The sequence below is a fragment of the Varroa jacobsoni genome, unplaced genomic scaffold, assembly GCF_002532875.2.
Source record: "Varroa jacobsoni isolate VJ856 unplaced genomic scaffold, vjacob_1.0 scaffold_1027, whole genome shotgun sequence".
Classification (NCBI taxonomy): Eukaryota; Metazoa; Arthropoda; class Arachnida; order Mesostigmata; family Varroidae; genus Varroa; species Varroa jacobsoni.
The window spans coordinates 260,114-283,497 of NW_019213929.1; the positions used below are offsets into that span (position 1 = coordinate 260,114).

Sequence of the window (23,384 nt, forward strand, 5' to 3'; positions counted from 1 at the left end):
AACCAAGCAAACCATCAGTCAAACATTATCAAAACCAGTACACGACTAGAAAGCTGACGTTATTGCTATTGGTTAACTTGAAAAGGTTAAAAACTTTATATTTCCATTTTTTTTAATACACAAATCGATTTTATGAATAACATGTAGAAAGGACTATGACGCTAGAGAGAGGGGAAGCCTGCAAAAGAATAGAAAACCTTTGCCGGACAGGCATAAAATCTACAAAGCAAACAATTAAAACTACAAAGACCATTATGCAGGTATGCAGTATTTCCATGTACAAGAGCTTGGCCAATCACTGCGGCAACTACTCAACGTGATACGCATCAATGTACATCTTTTTTGATGCTACACTAAACCACTGCTATTGTTGTATCTTTTTATTTCGAAAAAAGTAGTTGTGCTCGGCTTCTGAGTAACTGAATCTTCTATTCAGCGTTGTTATTTTATCGGAACGACCACGCAAGTTGAACACGACACAGGTTCAGAAAAAATGCAATTTTCAAAGACTATTTTAAGGTACCATTCTTTTGAACTTAAGCATATCGCATCTAAGCAAAATAAGTTCGTCGCGCCCGCAGTATACCGTAGGTGTTATAAGATGTGAAAGATAAAGATGTGAATTTCTTTGAAAACTACGATTCGCTTTCGGAAAATCAATGTTCTGATATTCAAACATGTAAAAAATATACCTAAGACTTATTATTTGTATTCTGTTTTTGTAAAGGCTCTTTAGTATTCTAGCAGTGTAGGCTAGTTCGCGTACGATGTTAGCTTTAGCAGTACTTCCTCGCTATCGTGTGTACATATAAAGTTACCAATAACTAATAAATAGCGCATCGTTTCGTAGGACTCTTTCGAGGACAGTTTCTTCCCGTATATATTCGTTGGATAACATCGCGATTCCAGCAAACACACATAGTGTATAACCGATCGAATAGAACCGATAAAAATGCTTTAAGCATTTGGCCATCTATTGTGATGGTGTGGAGCTCAGTTAATGAACGTGTACATGTTTGTTCCACTATACAACATAACCTGGTAACATTGAATACTACGGAGATTTTCAAAACAGGTATTTATTAGTCTGTAAGGTTTAAAAAGTAGACAGGCAGTAAAAACACATAATACCAAAGTTGGCATACAAATGGTTTATTGGCGTTTAGCTTGTTGTCCATAAATCATTGTCCGAGGCAGACCCTTTCGCTTTCTAGACAAATTCATTCGCTCAATACTAATATCATTCATGCTAGTTCTCTTTAGTAAACGCCCACAGCAGGTTAATTCTAGCTCGGAGCGGACGTATACAAACGCTTTGCATATATATATATAATGTGAATCATGACTCGTGACGTTAGGATACGTCAGTGTAAGATAAGCGTACTGACAAACACATAACAAAACCTAAGTTTTCATTCGTTACGATTACGAAAATTAGTCATGTCATAAGTTTACAAAAAACGAAAAAATGGGACTGTCTGTAGAAGCAATCACATTCAAGCCACGGATTTCATTTAACCTTATATCATATATAGAGCAATGAAAGTTGATGTCACAAAGCCCTATTGCGTTATACTTTTTCCATGGCCCAGTATTAATCAAGTGCTATTTCAAAGTTGGGCTCGGAGTTTCTGCTTTCCAGAGTCGTTATACCATGTGCCTTGCCAATATCAGACGAGCACTTGGTGTCGAAAATAATTGGCACGCGTCTTGTCTCTTCTTCTTCTTTCTAGGTACACTAAATACAGCAGTATTTTCTTAGAATTATTTAACCATCGTGGTAAATGTAAAGCGTCCTGTTCACGAAATTGTACGTGTTAGCCCCTTCTGCAAGCAAATCTTATAACAATACTGCTAATTTCAGGATGTACCAGAAAATCGCATGATATGTCTAGATTGAAATTGCAGTTGGTGTAATTTTGAGTGTATTAAGATGAGGTTGATGTTGAAAGTATTGCATGACCAATGCCACGCAGATAAGAGAATCGCATCGATTACTTTGCCCAATAGCTTAATTTCTTTTGTTCTTTAAGATTTCGCCAAGAATAAAACGTGATCCGCTATGTGCAAAAACGTGGGTAGTCTTAAAATTATCAATTTTTTGCTCAGAGATCTTTCTTTGAAATTCAATAGTGCCTAAGGCTACAAGGATCACGCAAGCGATCTCTACGACTTCAGATCCGAGCTATGATAACGCGTCCTATTGAGTGCTTCTGTAAAACGGGTGTCTTTGATGTACTGTTCAATCTGCATCCCTCGTTCTGAAGGATTACCACCACATCTCCTCAGTTGTTTGAAAATGTGTTCTTTCTACGGAAATCAATTCTAAATACTCAGTCCTATTTATACACAAATTATATACATGTTTAAGTTGAGCTTAAAGCTTTGACAAATTTGGGCCACAAGCGCATCTACTCTATTTGAGAAAAGCTCCTTTACAAGCTGTCTACTCCTCACGTTTCATTAAATAGCATATTTTTTCTGCCTGTATGCGTGATTTTTTTCATGATCAGTTTAAGCTATTACTAACGACAATTCGACCAGCTTTTAAATTAATGCAAGTAGTGTGTCGTTACGACATAGAAAGTTTAACGCGCCCTGGGTAAATTGAGTTACTCTGCAGTTTCGCCTATTTTTTTTCGGCCAAAAAATTCTTTGATTAATGTGCCAGGTCAATTTTTTCGTACATCCAATTGATCCGTTTTGCTAGTAAGTTAACGTATTTAATTTAGTATCGTTTGAATATAACGGATATCATGACTACGTTTGCATATTGCAGTTGTCTGAGGTATCGCAAAATTGACCAATTGGCTTGAAGCTACTACAACTGCCGTAAACATGAAAATTATGTTCTTTCCTCCCGATGTTGATGTCCATTGGCAGGTATGCCGACGCTACTTAAATTGTCCCATACCAGTGACATATTCCTGACTATATTTCCTGACCTCCTGTTTCCATTTAAGCGAATGAACTCGCTGTTCTCAATTGTAAACAAGGAGATGAGACATGAGTGGGCACATCTTCATTCATCAGCGGAAAAATGTTGTGATTCATTACTTCGTATGCTCGTCGTTATAATAGCTATTAAGATGAGGATGTATTATCCGTACTGCAGACGAAATTTTTTGCCAGGCGCCATGCTAATATCGTGGGCGTCATTTTTAGACTTGAAAATGCGATGCTGGATCTACGGGTTATCGTAGATACCACTGGCGGTTGTGGAAGGTAGAGGGGGCTTGTGCCCTGGCGGAGGCTTCCTTGGTATTGAAACTGTGCTAGCGTGAGGCCGCGTGGCGTGTAAGCTTATCTGAAACAAGCCACGGGCAAAAAATGCATTTTTGCTACATCATGAGTCATAGAGATTATACAAAGATTAATAGCTGAAAAAAGATAAATATTAGAAATTGTAGCAGTATTTTTTTCGGTTGTATAATCCGCAGACAGAAGCCGTGTGCCAAACTGAGTCTTCTACATCTTGCTCATACCTGTTCGTCGATACTGCTTGTGGACATCTTTCGCAAGCTGCTGCTTTGATGGTGGTGTTGTGGTCCGTCGCTTGCCATCATTTTCACAGATGTATGCCCCCCAGCTGAGGCGCTATCCAGTACCGTGCCTAAACTTGACGTAGAATTCTGTTTACGCATTGGGCCAACTCCTTTGACGTTCAACAGTGATCCGTCTATGGATGCAGGGATCACGAAAGCTGGAGGTGCGATACCGATTGACCCGTTTAAACTGACCGAATTCGAACTGTTTTGAGAATGCGGTGACGTAAGAGGTGAGGCTCGTGATGAGCATCCGCTATTAATAGCTTCAACGAGTCCCGCCACGAGACCTCCGCTACGTGGAAGGCTGCCTGTTCATCGACAATAAACGTGTACGAGCTACTCAAATTTTTTTCTTTGCATAATTGTAGTCACAAGTTTCATATATAGCTAAAAAGTTATGTTTTACCATTTGTGTTACATCCATATATATTGAACCTCTCAAAAAACTTTTTAATGCTAACCGGTGCGTCAAGCGATACAAGCTAGTACAGATTCGCTAAGGTGTCCCTTAAATACGTTTGATGAGGAACTCTTCAGCGAAATTCGATTTTGAGCTGAAACCATGCCGAAAGTTCTGATGTATCAAAAATGGCTTTTTGAATCTATTGAAACTAAATCCTATTCAAAATATTCCAGCTTGCCTTCGGAATCTTACTCAAAGTCTTCGGAAGCCCAATAGAAACTGGCGGCAACGTAAACTATCGATCTCGGGAAAAAGTTGCTGACCTTAGTGGGGGGTGATTTCGTTCAGCATAGTGAGGTTGAATTCATTTTCCTTCAAATTACAAAAACGACGTATTATTTTTGACAAGTTTGTTTCTTGTCTTAGAAAGAACAGGTACTCTTGTAGAGCCGAGGCTGAATGCATGCTGTTTACGATGAACAAATAATTTAATCAATGGTCGAATCCGATAAATAGAAATATAATAAATGGCTGAGCAATGTGTGTCAGGAAATGGTAATAAGCAGTAGGATTACTATTGTCATAGATTCGAGAATACAGAGGAAGGGCTAGAAGCACCGGGCCTCTTTGGTGACATCTGACGTTGTACATGGACTTTCTAATAGATGCAAAAGACAAATACAGATTATGTAAACTTACATAAATTGTATTTTGAATATTTAAAACTAAATTACTCTGTTAGATAAAAACGACTTTTCGAGAGTCTATAGGCCTTAAAACGTTTTTGGGATTTCATGAGAAATATTTGATAAAAAATACCGCTAACACACAAAAATGTGTTGATCGGACTGAGAGCAATTTTTGGCAAAAAAAACAGTTGTTTTTATTATGTTGTCAAGCACATGCTTTCTCTTATAGTGTCAAGTTTTTCCAGCCAAGAAAGAACCTAACAATGTCCACAATAAGTTATCTTAGAAAACGTCAGACTTAGATCAAAATTTTAAGGAGGGGGTAAATTTTCAAACAAGCTTTATTATGCGTTAGGATAACTGTTTGCCAAAGTTATATTTTCTTTTTTTAATTTAAAAATACGTAATGTTATTTATATTTGTATTTAATCAAAATAAAAATTCCGGCATCCCTAGTGGCAAGCAGCGCGATGGGCCATGCGCGTTCCACGTGCATACGGACTTACCCCCAAGATTGCTACCGCTTGCACAGCTCTGGAAACTACTAAATGTGTTGCTCGGTGTGGACCTTCCTAAACACGGCAAGCTACCCACGGATTCTGCGTGACTGGTACCTTGTGAGAGGGCTAGCCCGAGTCCAGGCGTAGACGCCCCTGAACGTAGGCTTTGCCCCCCCGTTTGCGACTCCGAATGGTGTGACGCCGATGTTGATCGTGGCAGACTCTCACTTCTGTAACAATAGAAATACAATAAAGCCACCGCTCCTTTCCTGCTTGCAATGCGCACAGCATTTAGGCTCACCAAATTTAGAGAAAATAGGCTAGGTTTAAATTAAATGCATAGATCATGCCAAGCAGACAATTCTATTGGCAATATTTTATCAAATTAGCTTTAGCGCGTGTTTAAGCAAACGGTATTTCATGAGCAGTATGTATAACCCGAGTAACCAAAAGCTGTTAGGATAGATAACTGAATAAGGCACTGATGTAGATAAAATTCATACGTACTTGAATGATGTTGGTGTAGAACTGCGAGGTGTCGAGCATTCGCTCTGCAAGATACGTTCGCCAGAAATTGACGAACCGCATTCGCTTTGACTGCCACTACGGCTGTGGCGTCCGAATGATGTCACTATTCCAGATTTTGTCACGCTGGAGCTCACAGACATCATGGAGGATGATGAAGTGGCAGCTGGCGTTTCGTGAGCGCCGGTAACTTCCGTGGTTCTTAGCAAATCGACGATATCCAAGAGGTTCTTTGCGTCCACGGCGAGAGAGTGAGCCGCCTCCAGCATGGCCCTTCGCTGTTCGCTATCTGTTGGTCGTTGCACTGCGAGTTTGACAGCTGACACGAGAGCTGCCATATCAGCGCTGAGTACGCGCTGGGCCGGTTCCACCCGCCGGGTGCGCGGATCGACCCCGAGCACTGTGGGGGACAGGCCGTCGACGGCAGCCAAAAGTCCTCGCAATGCCAGCCCAGTTTGGCGGACCAGCTCTACGTAGGCTTCAGCTTGGTGTGCCCGAACACCTTCCGACAGCCGCATTACCGCTCGCACCACGCCGGTGGTTGCTTCATAAATGGGTTCGCCCTCACCATATCTGTTAGCCGTTGATGATCCAACCCGCGGCGTTATGACTGCTGACGTACTGGGCGTCGCCGACCCGACAGATATCGAATGTGAACTAGCTACACAAACAAAATCAATATACTGAAGTAAGAGTGAGTGCTATAAAAAGCAAATAGCCTAATCTTCTCGTACACAGTTTATAGATAGAACCTGTTACTTGAACAGCTGTCATGATATGGAAATATTATACCCACAAAGTTGAACTCAAATGTCATAGTGACTTACCTGGTGACTTAGGCATCCCGTTAGCTGAGCTGTTGTTATTGGTCGAGGTGCCTAGATGATACTGACGTGCTCTAGCATGACTTGAGAGTGAAGTTTGGCCTAATGTCGGACCAGTGACAGAGGCATGTGGTGGCGGTGTCCCGAATGGTAGGGGCTGCTCGTTCAGCCACCTTTGATCGCGTTCAGCTTCTCGTTGCTGATCTTTGATTTTAATCTCAAGTAACCGCTTTTCTAGCAGATCACGCTCATCTACCAAGGTCGATCCCAAACCACTTGACACTCCTAAGGGTTTGCTTCGTAGAGGAGGTGACTTTGGAGCAGGTGGGGGCGGCGGGTTATCCTGTTGCAATGAATAAAAACATTTTGTTAGAAATACACAGAGTACATGAATATTGTGTGCGTACGTTGTTTTAATTTTGTCTAATTTATTATTTTGCTTGTCACCACAGTTCAGTCACCAAGGTCGTTAGTTAGCAATTTGAGATTCTATTAGGCGCACCACAGATACAAATTAGCTATACGTCACATAAATATATATATATATGATGCTCTAATGTTAAATGCTTACGAAAGTATGATCATGTAGCTTCAGCTGAACGGCCGATAAATTGCAAACCTAAATGATTCATGCTTAAGGGTGAGCTATAGTGTCCTATGCTCAAAAGCAAAAAAGTTCACAAACATAAATAAATTAAAACATACCGTCTCACACGAAAATAACGTCGTTTGCTATATACGCTCGTTGTCGTTTGCTCGGACATCAAAACGCTTTGACGAAAACGGTATTTCTAGGAAAACTATGCTTTATATTTGAATTTATTAAAACCTACCAAAATGCGCCAATGCTCTTGGTTACTACACCAAGAGAGTGCCGACAGACACTCATCCCAGATGCTATTGTTTCCAATAATAACAACAATAAATAGGTCTAATGGCAGTGCCAAAAGATGCCATTGTGCGGTAATGCATATATATATCAGACACACTAATGCATATATATATCAGACGGCCTCATAAGCCCGTTTCGTATTTTCAAACGGTCCGGATTTTAGTGGATTGAGTGCGGAAAGAAAAGCCCTTCCTTACTGTATTGATAAGGTTGCCTTCTAGCTATCTTGTGGCGCGATATTCAATTCGACTGTAGATTTCAGTTTAGTTAGAGATGTCAAAGGTGTATTCAAAATCGACTTCGAAGTTTTATCTCTGGAAAGGGTTGATACGACCCAAACCTTTGAAAACAATTGTGGGGTGCATGGATCTGATACTGTAACCGAATATATGGTCAGGAAGAGGTTCGTTGATTTTCAAGGTGGTGGCTTCATAATTCAAGACGAGGTACGTCCTGGTCCACCCTTTTACTATGAACATGCTATATCTGCAGTTGACCAGCCCTGCACACGACCCTTTACTAGATTACAAAAAACGCAGGAGCATCTAAAATAAGTAGCTAACAATGATTACGTCAATCAAATGGACATCTAGGTTTCCCGTAGGTTGATCTATCACAAACTAATGAACTCCGTTTGCACGGCCTATAATTTTATTGAAATTGAACTAAAACAACTCTTTTCTTGCAAAGATGAGATCGGGCAATGAAGAGTGGATAAGTTACAATATTGCCAGAAAAGGCAAATCGTCGTGAAAACGTGGTAGGTACGAGAGCTAAAGCTCGCCAGATCCAAAAGAAGGTAATGCTGTACACTTGGTGAGACTGTAGGGGAGCGATCCTCTACGACGTTCTCCCAGGCAGCCAACACGTTAACTCGGTTAGGTGTTGTAGAAAGATCGACTGTTTAAAACACAGCGTTCAAGAAATACGTCCGGCTATGGTGATTAGGAAAAAAGTAATGTTTACACATTACAACGCCAAATCTCATACATTTTTATAACCTGCCAAAAATTTTATGAGTTTAAAGAAAATGTTTTACCCCATTCTTCTTGTGGCCCCGACCTTATTCCTACAGATTATTTTTTCCGATCTTCAGAGAATCTTTCTTACGGTAAGAATTTTGTATCTTTAAAAGTGTAAAAGGCCATTTTGACCACTTCACTGTAACTTAAGATATTAACTTCTAGCAACAATAAATTGAAAAATTGTCTAAAAGAGGAGCAGGCTCATAACTAATAACGCCCATCGTCATTTGAAGTAATTGGGCAAAAAAAATGGTTTTCATTTGTTATTTTGAACAAAATCGGAGCGAATTCACGAGATGACGCAATAAGACATACAGGAAGTCGCGCTGATTAAAGCCTCACCGTAAGATGCATATTATAGTTTTTATTGAATAAAAATTATGAGTAAATCAAGAAGAAAGGGACAATTAAAACCGTCTCAGTGTTGCAAGACAACGCCCTAATCTAAGCTCCTGCCTAATATCGGTTGCTCTCAAATCCTACATACCGAATTCGAGTTGATTTTACAATAAAACAACACATCCAAATTAGGTAGGTCTTAAGCATCAAAACAATTATAGTTCGCATTTTTGTCTTTATATCATTCCTTGACTATTGAATGTGGAACGTACCCATTTATAATTTTGATCACCCTCAACCTTAAAATATTTAATTTTTTACTGAACCTCTAATAATAAATAAAGCCTTTGCGTTCTCTCCTGTGGTCTAATTTCTCAGCAACATGCTGCTGGAGTAGTAATATGACGTGTGTTCTACATGAATTCTTCTAATATTGACATCCTAAGACGAGCATAGCGCCTCTGATCCACTGAACCTCTAAAAACAGGAAAATAGTGGTTCTTCATGACCTCTGCATTGGTTAGTTAGGTGCTGAATCCGCGTTTTTTTAGCCGAATTATTTGCTTTATCTCTGGGTATGCTCACTTCAAATTGTTCCAGTTCATTGAGGTTTACTGTTAACTAAAAAAGCACTCTTTATACATATATATAGAAACAGGTATCTCATTTCCTTTTCTACTCCTTTCTAAGATGCTCCGATAACTTTCGAAAGGGATCTTAGACCTCTCAAAAAATCTATTTGTTCATCCTTTACTGTTGAAGAACAGACTTCTTGAAAGAACTCGTTTAAACTCGTTTTGAGTACGCAATTAATTGTTTTTCCTCGAACTTAAATATTTTTGCATCATATGTTTTACAGTTATTACAGGAATTTTGAGATATTTTTCAAATATCTGTTAGATGTAATATCCTAATACTAAGAGTTTAATTATTATCGAAATAATTTATTTCAGCTAAAAAGAGTTGTAATGATAGAGAAAGTTATAGGGTTTAAACCTGTTGAAGGTGAGTGTTGAAAGCGTTACTGCCACCAGCAGGTAGTAAAAGTGCGACGTTAGATGGCGAACATGAGACTGACAACGAAGATTCGTTGGTAGCCCCCGAGGTCGAAGCCACAAGCCCCGCATCCCGAGCTGCTGCTTCCAAAGCTGCTGCAACGCCCCCCGCCGCAACTCCGAGTGCCCCTAAAGGAGGGGAAATTTCCGGAGTGGTTGCGCCAGTTGGAGAAATCACTCGGTCACCCTCAAAGCTGGTCATATTGTGACCACCAACGGCAAAAGTATTTGTTGGCGAAGCGGGTGCGACATACGCCCACGCAGGCGGCATCGACCCGTCATTGTCACGCATCAGCCGTGCAAGAACTTCGGGTGTTTCTGCTACAATGTAGGTGGCCGGGGCCAAGGGCGCAACAGTAGCAGAACCAGATGAGGCTTGTGAAGCTGTCGCCGTGGTCGGCGGCGTGGGGGTACCACATACACTATTTCGATGTTCGCTGGCAGGTCGCGCGGGCTAAAACGAAACAAAGATAAATACTTTAGTCCCACATAAGAGTACAACTGCAAAAAAAAGATAAAAGGGAGCTCACAATAACTAGCGATGAGCACAGGCTTATAGTTTTATAGGTCACATAAAAAAAATACAAAGTAGTGCTTTGCACCAGTTTTATCGGCCTTAGTTAGGTCGGTACCACGTTATAGGACTCACCGTATAACAGGACAAAATATCGTCGCTGGATTAGAAATTATCTAGAAGCTTCTTCAATAAAGGTTTATGTTAAAGAAATATTGAAATGTTCAAAAGACGGCAACGTATTTGTTTCAGACTAAACAAATTTCCATTAAATAATTTAAATATATGTAAACTAACAGGTAAAGATATTACGTTAGTATACTGCTAATCGTTAAACAGGAACACGGTTAGTTGTGTCCAACCTTTGGTGGTGGTTCGTCCGAACCGTCCGACCCATCGGAGCCCCAAGAGAGCGCGTTTGTGCGACGCAGCTCCCTACGACATGATTCCGCCTGTGCACGTTCCTCGTTGTAGATTTCGCTGTATTAAACCAATGATCAGATGTTAAGGTATCCACATTTTCATATAGAAGTCAAGACAAGGATAGAGGAACCATTATCAATTTTTGGACGCAGCTTTCCTATCAAATTAATAACTTATGTGCCACCTATTTTTTTAATTGATGTAAACGTTCAGCACACCGTGCCTTATGGTAATTATATATAAAACCTTGCTGCTTAGAGCTTATATTGTATCCTGCACTCTGTAAGGTATTAAAAATGGCTTTGTAGACGGTGTACTTATAACACAGAATAAAGGTGCAATCAGCATAAGAAACTCACAGCAATGCTTCTTTAAGAAATAGGAACGTGGGTCTTTTGGCAGGATCGTATGACCAACACAGCGAGAGTACACTGTAGAGTCTCGGAGGACAGCCATGCGGCAGAGGAAGCCGTTCACCGTCCTCTAAACGTGCTACCACCTCACCATTTTTGACTCCTTGGAACGGCTTGATACCCAGACTTAAGATTTCCCAAACGCACACGGCGAACATCCACACATCACTCGCGGACGTAAATCGCCTACAACATCCCGCGTAATCATATCGGCAATGAAAGCGACAGCATGAAAGCAAGGAATACTACAATGAGGAGACTGTTATAAACAGAATTATATATCTATACACTGTGTCTAGCAGAATATACGGAGCTTACGTTTAGAGAAGTAAGGTTTAACAGTTAGAGTTGTACCACTAACCGGAAATTGATCGACTCTGGAGCCATCCATTTAATCGGCAGTTTGCCACGAGATGCCGTATATTCGGCAGCATGTCCCAGCTCTCTAGAAAGACCGAAGTCGGCAAGTTTAACACAGTCTCTCGAAGCCACGAGCACGTTCCTGGCTGCTACATCTCGGTGCACAAGACCCTTCTGTTGTATGTAACACAATGCAGAAGCTAGCTGGCGAGACCACAGTAGTTGTCGAGGCAGCGTTATACGGTCACGGTGGCGTTGCAGAAACGCCCTTAGTTCTCCCAATCGAGCAAGCTCCATTACGATCCATACAGGTGCCGACGAGCAGGTTCCAACCAGCCGAATGATGTGAGGATGGTCCAATTGCTTCATCGTATCTACAGGTGGGCACATGCATATATGACGTTATTAGGTAGGTTATGGTGGTGGTTTGAATGTCAAAATACACTTGAATATATAGTATCTATGTTTATTGAAAAACGCAAGTTTTATCGGCCCATTGCGAATCACAGGATAAAACACAGATAAGATACACACGGGCTTCATCAAGAAGCTTGTCAGCTCCATCGTCCTCCGTTAGCTCATCTCCTGTTGTATATTGCTCCTGAATTTCTCTTTTAGCGATCCCCTGTCCATTACACGTTTTAATGGCAACCTGTACACGAGTTCCGTCTTTAGCGCGCCATTCTCCCCGATGAACAGCGCCAAACTGTCCTTGTCCAATCACCTCACCGAGTGTTAGAGTAGCACGATCCAATTCCAGATCACGAGCTGGAATTACTTATATGTTATCAATCATTTTTTGTTGCCCTATAACTTCTTTTTAATAAAGCCTACATATACGTTTCTAGAGATAGGTAAAGTCCTTTAGTTACTTCCTTAGTTAGAAATTGAAAAGGTCGATCTTGTATTTACGTCTTGTATTTAATAAAACAATTAAGCTTAATTTGTGTTTTAGAATTTCACTACATTATTTAGTGTGCTCAGAAGTGATATATATTATGCCGTATAAAAGCTGGTGTATATCATATAAGGCTATATTTTGATAGATTTCGAATTAATGTACACACTCGCGCTGGAGTAATCCCCCTCAACGTCATCGACGATTTCAGCATAATCTTCAGAATGTCTTAATTTGCTTTCGCCCACGCCGAGAATTTCAACTCCAGCATGACCAGCTGAGCGTGGCTTTGATGAACTGCGCCTGTTGAACCCATCGAAGAATATCGTTATCATAACAAGCGCATTTAATTAAAGCATCATCTAAAGCTTCACTCACTGACAAAATAAATAAAAAAGGTATTGCAGAAAATATGAGAAAATTGCGTTCGCTTAGCGATAAATGTATAAATGGTAACGTGTCCCTCTGATCTCTAAGTGTTATGTGTTACAATCATTTTATAAGAACAGTATTACATTTCTTGAAACAAGTAGAAGTGGCAGTTAGATAATAAAAGGGATAAGGCCTACATAAATTAAAAGTATAACGACATATAACCATGGCGTATGTAAGGAACGTACCTGTAGCGTGGAGGATGATTATCTAAAGGGGGAACACATAACATTAGATACGAGCATAATATAGAAAACACCAATGGACAGATAGCCCATATATTAAAACAAAATGTAGTAACCAATAAAAAAGACTACTAAATAAGAAATCAAATGGCCATTCTTAGAACAGCTTCCAATTGTAGTATCAGGTCAGTTTCAGTAGTAACCATTTACTCAAAGACTCAGAACGTGTTCGAGAGGCATCTTCTTTCAAATCAAATTTTCAAATATTTTTTTACATTTTCAACCGTTTTTGCGGTGTGCACGTGTTTTCAAAATCATTTCTTTAGCCACAGCATTAAAACCTGCCCACCCTATAATGTATTGCTGAAGTGGGCTTCGTTAAACTTATTTGGGCTTTTTCCAACGTACTTAGGGCATGTGCATTAGCCACGTAGACCGTGTCACCCTATTGTACATCCACCGGCATATGTTTATATCACGTCTTTTGTCACAATATTGTATATTTTACACAGTCAAGCATACCTGTACAAGATGTTACTTTTTGTTTCAATACAGATGCACTTGCAGAACATGTGCCCAATAGCAGCACACGATAGTAGGAATGTTTACTGCTAACGGCATAACTCAACCTCAAAAATTAAGAGTACTCAGGAACACTTTCAGCAAGCTCTTTTTAGCGAACATAGACACAATTTTACTGCGTATGGTTATTATTAGTGTTTTGTGAAAAAAAAAAAGTCGAACTTTATCTGTTTTGCGCAAAAAGAAACCAAGCATCTTAGATACAGCAATATAGAATTAATTACTTAAAGTTCATTCATATAATTCTAGGCTTACCATCGGTTGTACTTTCAGATTCCGAGTCGTTGTCAGCCCTGCTAATTTCAGATTTTTCAGATTCTCCTGCTTTCAGTTCTAAATAAGCGTTATAAGCGACGAAAACAAAGCGCAACAGCCGTTAGTTGTTAATATTTTTGCGGATCCAAAAGCTGTTAGTTAGGTTATTCCGAGTAACATCAAACAATTTAAATGATGCTTGTTTTTGAAGACGGAATTAACTTTAAGTTGAAGCTTTTTTGCAAACTTGACATCTGCACGTCTGTTTACATTTGATTCAACAAAATGCCCTTCACATCAATATACAGAGACAGGTTTTGTTAAGTCAGCTCGCTATTAACCAAGGCTAGAATGAGCCAACTAGTATAAATCCGTTTCTGACGTTCCTGTATTTCTAATTCACTGTACATAAATAAATACTTAGAGTTTCATGTCCGGTACTGTTTTTGAGCATTGCCTGAACGTTTAACCGTGTTTGCATAAAATGTGGCTTGTTTCGCGCGTTACTAATACTTAATTTTAGTAGCGTTCCAGAATATTTAGAGCCCATTTATGAAAGTGGGTTACAAATTTTAAAACGGTTTAGTGTGAGACAGATTATGAAATGTTAAGTGAAGGCAAAACTTTAAAAAGGCTGTGTGCGAAATACACAGAAAGGAGGATAGCCATACCTTTTCGAGTCCAGTAGGAAGCGTTTGTGGAGTGTACTAGTCGACAGTACCCATCCACGAGATCCGCGATAGCCTCTGCCACACGGAGATTCTCACAGGAAACGCTAAGAGGCTCAGCTGTGCCGGCCACCCGAAGCCGCACAAGAGCACGGGAGTCGCCTTCGTGAACAATCGTTTCGATGTTTTGCACTTGGGCAAATTGCCCAACTGGACGAAGGGGCCCACGTGCATCCGTTGCAAAGCCAATACCCAGCTCACATGAGATCACCAACTCCACAGACACTGTCCAGCCAGTCTAAGATGCAAAAAACAATGCACAATTACTAAATACGTTAAATAATAATGTTGCATGAGATGTGCTTCATCTAACCAGTCACGTTTATCTTTGAATATAGCGGCTGACGAATATTACTAGGCAACGTGTATATTTAGTTTGGTCATTCTAATATATCAAAAATAACAATTTAATTCAAATAAACTTACCCCCAGTTGGCATAAAAATACTTCTCGATCGAAGGCGACTTTTCGTTTGACGGATCTTAGAAATTGCAACATACACTGGGTTTCGGAAAGACGGACGACATTTTTAAATTGTGCAAGAATCATCTTGCGTAGCGCCTTGGCTTTGTGCTGCAGAAGGACGCAAGCCGGAAGGAATCTATCTAAGCCAACCTCCCGTTCCAGGAATTCCAACGCCGTTGATTTTTTATCAATCGACAGCTGAGATACATCCTTGTAGAACCTGCTTGAAAACCAAAGTACATTAAATATTTGGACTTCTCGTGTGTGATGAAGGGTGTATAAAAAAATCTTCAAGAAGGTGATCGATTTATTTTGATTCCAATATCTGTTACGGATAAATATACTGACCGTCGTATCTCTAAGCAGCAAAGAGTGATAGCCAACTCAACTTCGACCTCATCCTGCATTTTCAGGTAATCATTTTTAACTTGCTCGTAGAAAAAAGTGAATGTTACTCGATCTCGTTGGAGGAAATCATCCAGATTCGCCAAAAGGTATCGAACTCTTAGCTCGAATCTGAAACATGTTAATTATCAGGATATCCACATTAGATGGACTGAATCGAAATACTGTTTTCAGATTTAAAAAAGCAGCAAAGCAAATTTGGATAAAAATGCAAAAACATATGCACGTAAAAGTTAATATGCGATATAATAAGAAAATGATACGTGAAAGTTAAAATGCATGTAAATATATATACACGTGTATATATTTGTTGGTTGCTACGCCGATAAGTTAAACCTTACCGCCAGTCATTAAGCGATTGCCTGGGTAGATATTTGTCGAGCACTTGGTGGAGGGTTGTGTCGCGATGAAGCCACTGCAAATCACCCGTTGCGGCATGGCGAAGCCTTAACGCAAATAATGCTTCCAATGGTAAAGGGGACGGATGGAGTTGTCCACAGAGCAAATGGATGATTCCCTAGAAATCATTTAAGATGTCTGTTTTGGAACCTCAATAACGTTTTGTTTTGGAAATTTGCAATTTCCACAATGAAACGTTATTGTGTTATTAACAGTAAAGTCCCAATGATCGATAGCAGTTAGTATGAAAGAATGCATCCGTTTATCTCTACGAGTTTGGTCTCATAACTAATAATGCAGCCAAGTATTTTAAGAGTTTGTGTATTTGCTATAGGCAACTGAATGATGACGTTGTCTTATTAAAGTCCAATTTTCTGGATAGATCTGTAAAAGTTTGAACGGAGAAAATTCCCTATATTGCTGATCATATAATGAGGGTGATAAGCCAGTTTTTCTGAGCTTTTTTTGGTGCTTTCGGCTACTTTCGCTGGGTAGATAGATTCCCACGACTATTTACCCAATATAGCATCAGGAACCTGTCCCCACTACCAGATAGTGGCCTTACTTGGAGTTCCTCCAGGAAGATTTTTTGCCCATTTATTTTACAATAATTTCTAGTGAGAATTTGAAGAAAAAAAACATGTCATAAACAGATATGACAAAGATGAGCATTTTTGTTCATGTTTACAAAAAGCTCATTGTTGCGGGTAGCAGTTCGATTACCACATATCATTTACAGCTACACTTAATTCAAAGGATCTTACCTTTGGAGTCAATTTTCTGTGAGGAAAGCACAGGCTTTATAAATTATACAACTTTCTACTACTGTCTGGAGTAACAAGGAGTTCTGTGTTATTTCTGTGGATCCCGACGAAGCCATGGTCAGCTGTGCAATTTTATGAACGACTGTTACATACTGACTGCTTAAATGTCTATATCCTGTTGTGTGTAATATCAACGGCTCCCACAGCCAAAATATGTTTTTGTGTAAATATCTATATAAAGCTGGTAACAATTATAAGCTAGCTAAGCTTTCTTTTTTCGTTTGAACGATACCACCGTCGAACCTAAAGTTGTAGCCATGTAAACTTCTGCAAACGAACTGCATAAGTACATTACGTATGTTACTGCTTTTCGGTCAAGCTTAGACATAGTGCCTCATGCACACTACCAGTTAACTATATATGTTCATATAATTAGCGATACTAATACAAATTATAGAAAGGATGTACTAAATAATGCTGCCAGCTAGGTGAAACCCTTTTAACCCTCCACAGACTACACCGTTGCGATTGCTCCGACTTACTTCTAGTCAAGTATGCCTCTTGAACAAAATTAACTCATATAATACTAACTCTACACCCTACAATTTTTAGCGAATTTTGTTTTACGATGTATATATCGTTTGCTAATATGTGAGTCTGAAGTTTGTGACTTGTTTTGGAAAAAATAAGATTATACCGAATTTTAAGCAAAATTAGAGAATAGGCTGTCCTGTCTGATCGACTTTTGGCAAAATAGAAATTTACAGTTCGTTGAAAATAAGATCTAAGACGACTAAGTTGTAGAAAAAAAAAGTACACAATAATATTCAGTCGATTTAGGCTATAACGAATTTTAATTTTTCGGTTCTGAGTCTTAAAGTACAGACAAATTAACTATAATCCAGTTTACTATCAGTCACTGTACACCAGTTGTTATAAACGAACTCGTTACCTTGACGTCGGTTGCGTCACCGCATTTCACTGAACGAAACTCTCCATTGTTCAAGTAGACCTTGAGGACTGAGATTGTCTGTTGGCCGGTAGATCGGCTAACATTGACCCCAAGTGGAGCTTTCGGTGGTCGCATCGGAGATAGACCCCCATCACTTCCCGTTCTATCACCACCTGCATCATCCAGTCTGAAATATTAAATTTCGAAAATATAAGAATTAGCACCTGAGCTGTAAATATGTTACGCCAAATCACAATACACGACTAATTTATCTTTAACAAGAAAACCTATTCATCAGTACGGCCCCCAACGTTTACGGTACGATAATTGAAGGCAGTCCCCATCAATGCAGATTTTGACATGTTGATCTTATCAGCAGTTCTATTCAGGATGGAATAGAAAACATCTTAATGACACTTGGGCATGGGAGCTACCGAATTTGATTAAATATGTAGCTATATAGATGTCTATTAGGAAACTTGTCGTGTTATAGATGTGCGAGCAATCTTCTAAAATTATTTTTCTAATAATAAAAAAAAAGCATTTTCTGAAAGGAAACTGCGTATTTTATAATGTATTTAAAAAAAAAAATTAAAACAAAAAACGTATTCTATACTATATTGTTGTACTAGAGATCGTACTATATCAAAACTAGATCGCAGGCTGTGATAGGTTCATAGTCGAAAGCGGGCGCTAGAAAACATTTTGCTTATAGTTATAAAATGAACTGGATTTCATCTTGTCGCACAATCCTTTAATCTAAACAAACAGCAGTTTTGCACTTCTATACGTAACTCTCTTTTCAAAATTTAACAGCACAATAACCGCGAACTCTTCATAAGTGTAGCAGATCTATTTTTCAGCCGTTCCGTTCCCTTTGCCTATGCGTTGGCTATACTTTTTCGATGGAACTTTGGCCACTATACCCTGGTATCTATTTCCCTAGCAGAATTAAGAAAGTCATCATATTTGAAGTCATCTTTCTCAACAAGAAGAGGCGGCGTGTCCTGCAACGAAAACACAATGAAATGTATAATTTGACAGCGCTGAAATTGTTTGAAAAAGATGTGTTTGGTATTATCAAAGCTACTGTGGTTATTTTTATGAAGCTTGGATCTAAGCAATTTTTGCATAATCAAAACTCTGCTAGAAACAGGACCGATTTACTCATAACGAGTGTATTCAAATTTAACGAAGTGCTTGAATAGGTAGTGCGCGTTGCGCTATGCGCCACTTTCACTTTAGTGGGAAGCATTAATTTTGCTGTATTGGAGACTCTTTGTCAGTCTACCCTACGGTTTTGCACTACATTTTTTGTTGGCAACTTATCAATTTGTTTCGGTCAATTTTGACATCAACTTTGTACGGCTGCAGCATTTCTCTACGATCAGTACGTCAATACGGGGGCGTTGTTTTACTTTGATTGTATTCCTATGTATCAACAGTTAGATATTATGCTTGAGGGCCGTCAAAAGAGAAATCATGTTGGCCCGAAGGGAAAGCTCGTTGAGTTCGAATACGAGATACAGCCATTTTACAAGCGACTAAATCAAGTTAAAAAATCTGTGCAGGACAACGTAAATAAATAGATGCTAACAGATGCTTCAGTCAGATGATGGTTATTTTTAGGCCACTCTAATCACCATGAGTGGTAACAATACTCACATGATTAGTATTCCAGCGGAGCTAGTTATCGGTACTGGTTGACTAATATAATATGTTCAGTTTATACAATGATAAAATGGAGATCAATTTCATTTTCGCACTGTAAATGGTGATTCCAGATTGTCCGGCAGCTTATATTTTTTCCTAGTCTGGAACTGTGACTTGCCCTTCTCAGTGTCAGGGACGCAAGATTATGCAAAGAAATGATACAGAGAGTGCTAGCGATGCGAATTGTAGATATGTGTACGTGTCTATTTCCCGATATATCAAGCAAATTAAGTGTCGGATATGAACAATGACCTCCTCGTTCAGACCGCACATTACATAGCGGACCGTAACAGATAAGACTGATGATCGTCGACGATATCGCCTTTGTGTGAGTCGGTTTAAGTACACGCAACGCTGGATGGCGTGACGATTCCTATATCGTTTTTCTATAATAATCATTACTCGCATTCGTCATTACTGCGATTGCCTTCCGTTCTAATATCCGCCATTTTGTAGTAGATAGGACCACACTGAAAGCTTCAACGGCAATGTAAAGCTTACTAAGCTACTCTAGTGCTCTACAAGCAGCTGATGCACGTACTTTACTATGGTGCAAAAGCCACTGCAAAAGTAGTCACCTAAATAGAAAAAAGTAAAGTTACGTTTTTCTAAGAGAACACATTATTATATTAAGTGCTGTTATAATACTCAACTAAGACGAATTTCACAATCTACCTTGGATACAAAGGATACCGGCAATAACAATGTCTGCAGGATCATGTACCAATCTAAAATATCACCAACCAATAACAAAAATCGAATGCGCTCAGCATATCTGACATTTTCTCTGTAAAGACCCGAAGTGTTGGTAAACCATCCCATTATGATCCCCGATCATCACTTATACGTTTGATTTTTCAGTAAAAATTGGGCGCAGGCCTTGCGTCCACTTAATATAATCGCAGAAAAAAAACTTTGATCGATTTCTATACAATAAAAAGCTGCTATGAAATGAAATAGAGAAACTATAGTTGATAGAAATATGTAACCTCACTATATACACTCAAACACAGGGTTAAGCAGGAACTATCGAAGAAATACAAAACTAGGGCTACTAGTCCAATATGAATGGCTCAATAATAATTAATATAATCACACAAATGAATGCGGATAGTTAGTGCCGAGAAAATCAAGTATGCGAGACGTACAGCTTTAGCATACCTGCTTTCCTCGTGTTTTACGCAATTTTAACATAAGCTAGTTAGAATTACGTTTTACTGTTTTGGCTAGAACATGTTGTTATTTCGTAAATACTTACATCTCTGGTCTTAAGTACCGCAGGCGACTTCGCAATGCCGTTGTTGATTGAACCAGAGCCTTTTACTTTTAATAGAATTGAGGAAATAAAGGCTAAAAATATGATTTCACAGGAGACGTCTTCTTAATGATATTCATCCGTATAATCCTATGTGTTTAACTAGATACGGTTGCTATTATATGCAGACAGTAACAACAAGAAAAAATGGCGGCTAGTGTTGGCTGCTGCTCATCCTTATAATGGTCACCATTTGGATAGTTGCCATTACAACAAGCAGCTGTCACGCAATCGTCCTGACCGCGTTAGAAGTCGTAAATTGATCGCATATAGCCATGAGTGCATATCTAGTAAGAGAATAAATGGGGTAGCAGATAAACAAGGACGAGGTGCCTATCGGTACGTTGACAGCGACAGTGGCGTGCTATAATTGTTAATCTTTCAGTAACAAATAAAAAAGGTAATCATCTAACTTGACATAAACACGGAAAAACCCTCTTATTGCATAAAAATTCGTTGGCTTCGTTTCAGAGATAAAGCGGATATTAAGATTTCAGCCAACCAAATATACCCAAAAACTGAGACCATATGGGATTAACATTAAACTAGGGAAACAGATCAGAACACAAGAGGTTTCGTAAAGCCTATTACTGTAGAAAAACCACTTTTATCTTACGGGGTTCTAAAATGGTCCTGTAAAACTATTACGCTCGTTTTTAGCAATGAAAATTTATTAAAGGAGTTAAGAGCTGGGTTCTGAAATAACAACCAGACTCTGCGAAAAAGTTTTAATTGCATTCAGTAGGCGGTCCAATCTAATTCGCTTTTTTGGCTGGACAAATTGCTGAAGTCTACTTCTTTGCTGATGACCCAAATTTGACCGATTCTTTTCGCCTACATTCTGCGATATGGATCTGCATCATATATGGTAGAACAGGAAAGACATAGAACACAAATCGTAGCATTATCGATTTTTTGCAGAAAAATCCTGTAAGATTAACTAAGATGCAAGAACAATGTTGGCGGTATATTGCATTTATTCATATGTTGGTTTTTGTTTTCAAAACAGCGTAAAAGCAACCCGATTCCAGCAGATAGATTAACGAAGACATCTCGACATATAGTCATATCAACTCAAAAAGCGCTTCTTGGCGTATTTCTATGGACGAGGCTTTGAAGCACGAATTAGTTTACATGGTATGGCCGCACGAGCCTTACTCGTATTATTTTGTTTCGTTAGAATAGTAAACGATGTACCGGTTTAGTAACATAGCAAGTAGTGCCCAACAAGTTTTAATTTTTAAAATTTAGAAACAGTTCAATGGAAAAAAGTTTGCTGACTGTTTTTTGGAGCAAAATTGCGTACTTTCCGATACTTGTTTTTAAATAACTGACAATTGTTAAAGTTACAGTTGACTAACATATGTGCATATCTGTATAACTTAGTGCTTTTATCCACCGGTGTTGATTTCAAATTAGAAAAGATGGCATCAGATAAACGTAGTGCCATAAATTTATGACTCCAACAAATTTCTACTAAAGCTTACATGATGTCGTTGGAGATTTGTTTGGCATACATCTGAAAAAATACTGCGCGCCTGCCGTTTTATGAGTTTAGCCGCTTACCTGAGGCATGGGCACTGGGGCACCAAAAGCTTTGCTTGCTTAAGTCCGTAAACTGCCCCCTAAAGCCACAACCGGGAAGGAAGACCTAAAGCTCTAAAGATCTGTAAGAAAATGGCGTTCGAACTTCAGCACTTCACTATGGCTCATGGGCTCTACTGATGATTGCACGACATATCCGGGCGGACAGCTGAAATCTTCTGAAAGCAGCATAGCCTTTTCCTTAAACGCAAATTACTGTCATTGCCTGGATCACTATTACACTGGTCGCAGCTGTTTCTAACATATCTCACATGTTCAAAGCGTCTTCACGCATAAGCGGCAGTATCATCTGACAACGATTGCTAAGTCAGCGTTATAGTTAAACAAATACCAGGTAAACTGTAATCATTATTATGTGTCGTGAATAAGAATTGATTTCATAAGGGATACTTTATCTTGTCAGCATCAAGCCCATAAGCTAATTACAAACAACTATAATAAAAGTTACTATAGTATTGTAGGATCATCCGCGATGCTGGTATTTACCTTCACGTGTTCACACACTGGCCAACTAATAGGAAATATGTTTTATAGTCAATTATGCTTTAAACCAAATTTCAATTCATTAGTTATTGGTTACAAAGTTGACTGCGAAGCAACTTTAGTTGCTTGTCGTTTCAACGAGCGATGGTTTAAAGATACGGACTAAAAGAGATTTGTATACATACGGGAGTGACAGATTGGGGCGAAAAGAGGGTCGGCCTTTGCTCCCTTCAACGGTAAGCAAAGAACGAGACAGCCGATGTGGCTACGGCCATTCACTCTCACTGAATAGATTACTCCACTCAAACGAACTGCGGGAAGGCCGTAAGACATGGTTACTTTAACATCATGAGGCACCTCATTGAATCCTCGTTCGTTTCTGTTTACTTCGGCAGTACATTTAACTTCTTCGATTTTCAAGAAGGCGCCTGCTGATTTCGGCTGATCTAAAAATGAAACTTATATTTTAAATGTAGTTCTGTTTATCAACGGTATGAAAAACTATTCAAAAAATTGTTACACTATAATTACGCTGCAAATGTAAACCAACTATTTTGTAGCTGAGGCCGTATAGCAATGCTAGCGCTATACTTATACTAATGACAACAATGCCTAAGTAGAATGATGTTGATTTATCCTGCGCGTTGACAATATTTCGTTAATGTTTGGACCTAAAAAGTGACACAAAATGAC

General features: G+C 39.2%; 1 protein-coding gene and 1 long non-coding RNA gene across 2 annotated transcripts in view; one reads left to right on the plus strand and one right to left on the minus strand.

The window, feature by feature from the left end:
• LOC111265924 (uncharacterized) overlaps nucleotides 1-23,384 on the plus strand; it is a 30,047-nt gene that overhangs the window by 3,246 nt on the left and 3,417 nt on the right. The window contains exon 3 of the long non-coding RNA XR_002683755.2: nucleotides 15,469-15,549. This is a non-coding gene — a long non-coding RNA (uncharacterized LOC111265924). The remainder of the gene's footprint in view (nucleotides 1-15,468; nucleotides 15,550-23,384) is intronic.
• Nucleotides 1,131-17,762, minus strand: Fak (protein tyrosine kinase 2 Fak; the record flags this gene model as incomplete). Its single annotated transcript, XM_022842939.2, is given in 18 exon segments — nucleotides 1,131-3,307; nucleotides 3,486-3,856; nucleotides 5,147-5,370; nucleotides 5,648-6,326; nucleotides 6,493-6,832; nucleotides 9,742-10,254; nucleotides 10,677-10,794; nucleotides 11,097-11,336; nucleotides 11,512-11,884; nucleotides 12,045-12,278; nucleotides 12,578-12,711; nucleotides 13,029-13,050; nucleotides 13,863-13,940; nucleotides 14,534-14,828; nucleotides 15,017-15,275; nucleotides 15,404-15,571; nucleotides 15,802-15,977; nucleotides 17,576-17,762. Coding segments are annotated over 18 exon segments (4,531 nt in total), but the record flags the coding sequence as incomplete, so codon positions are not given.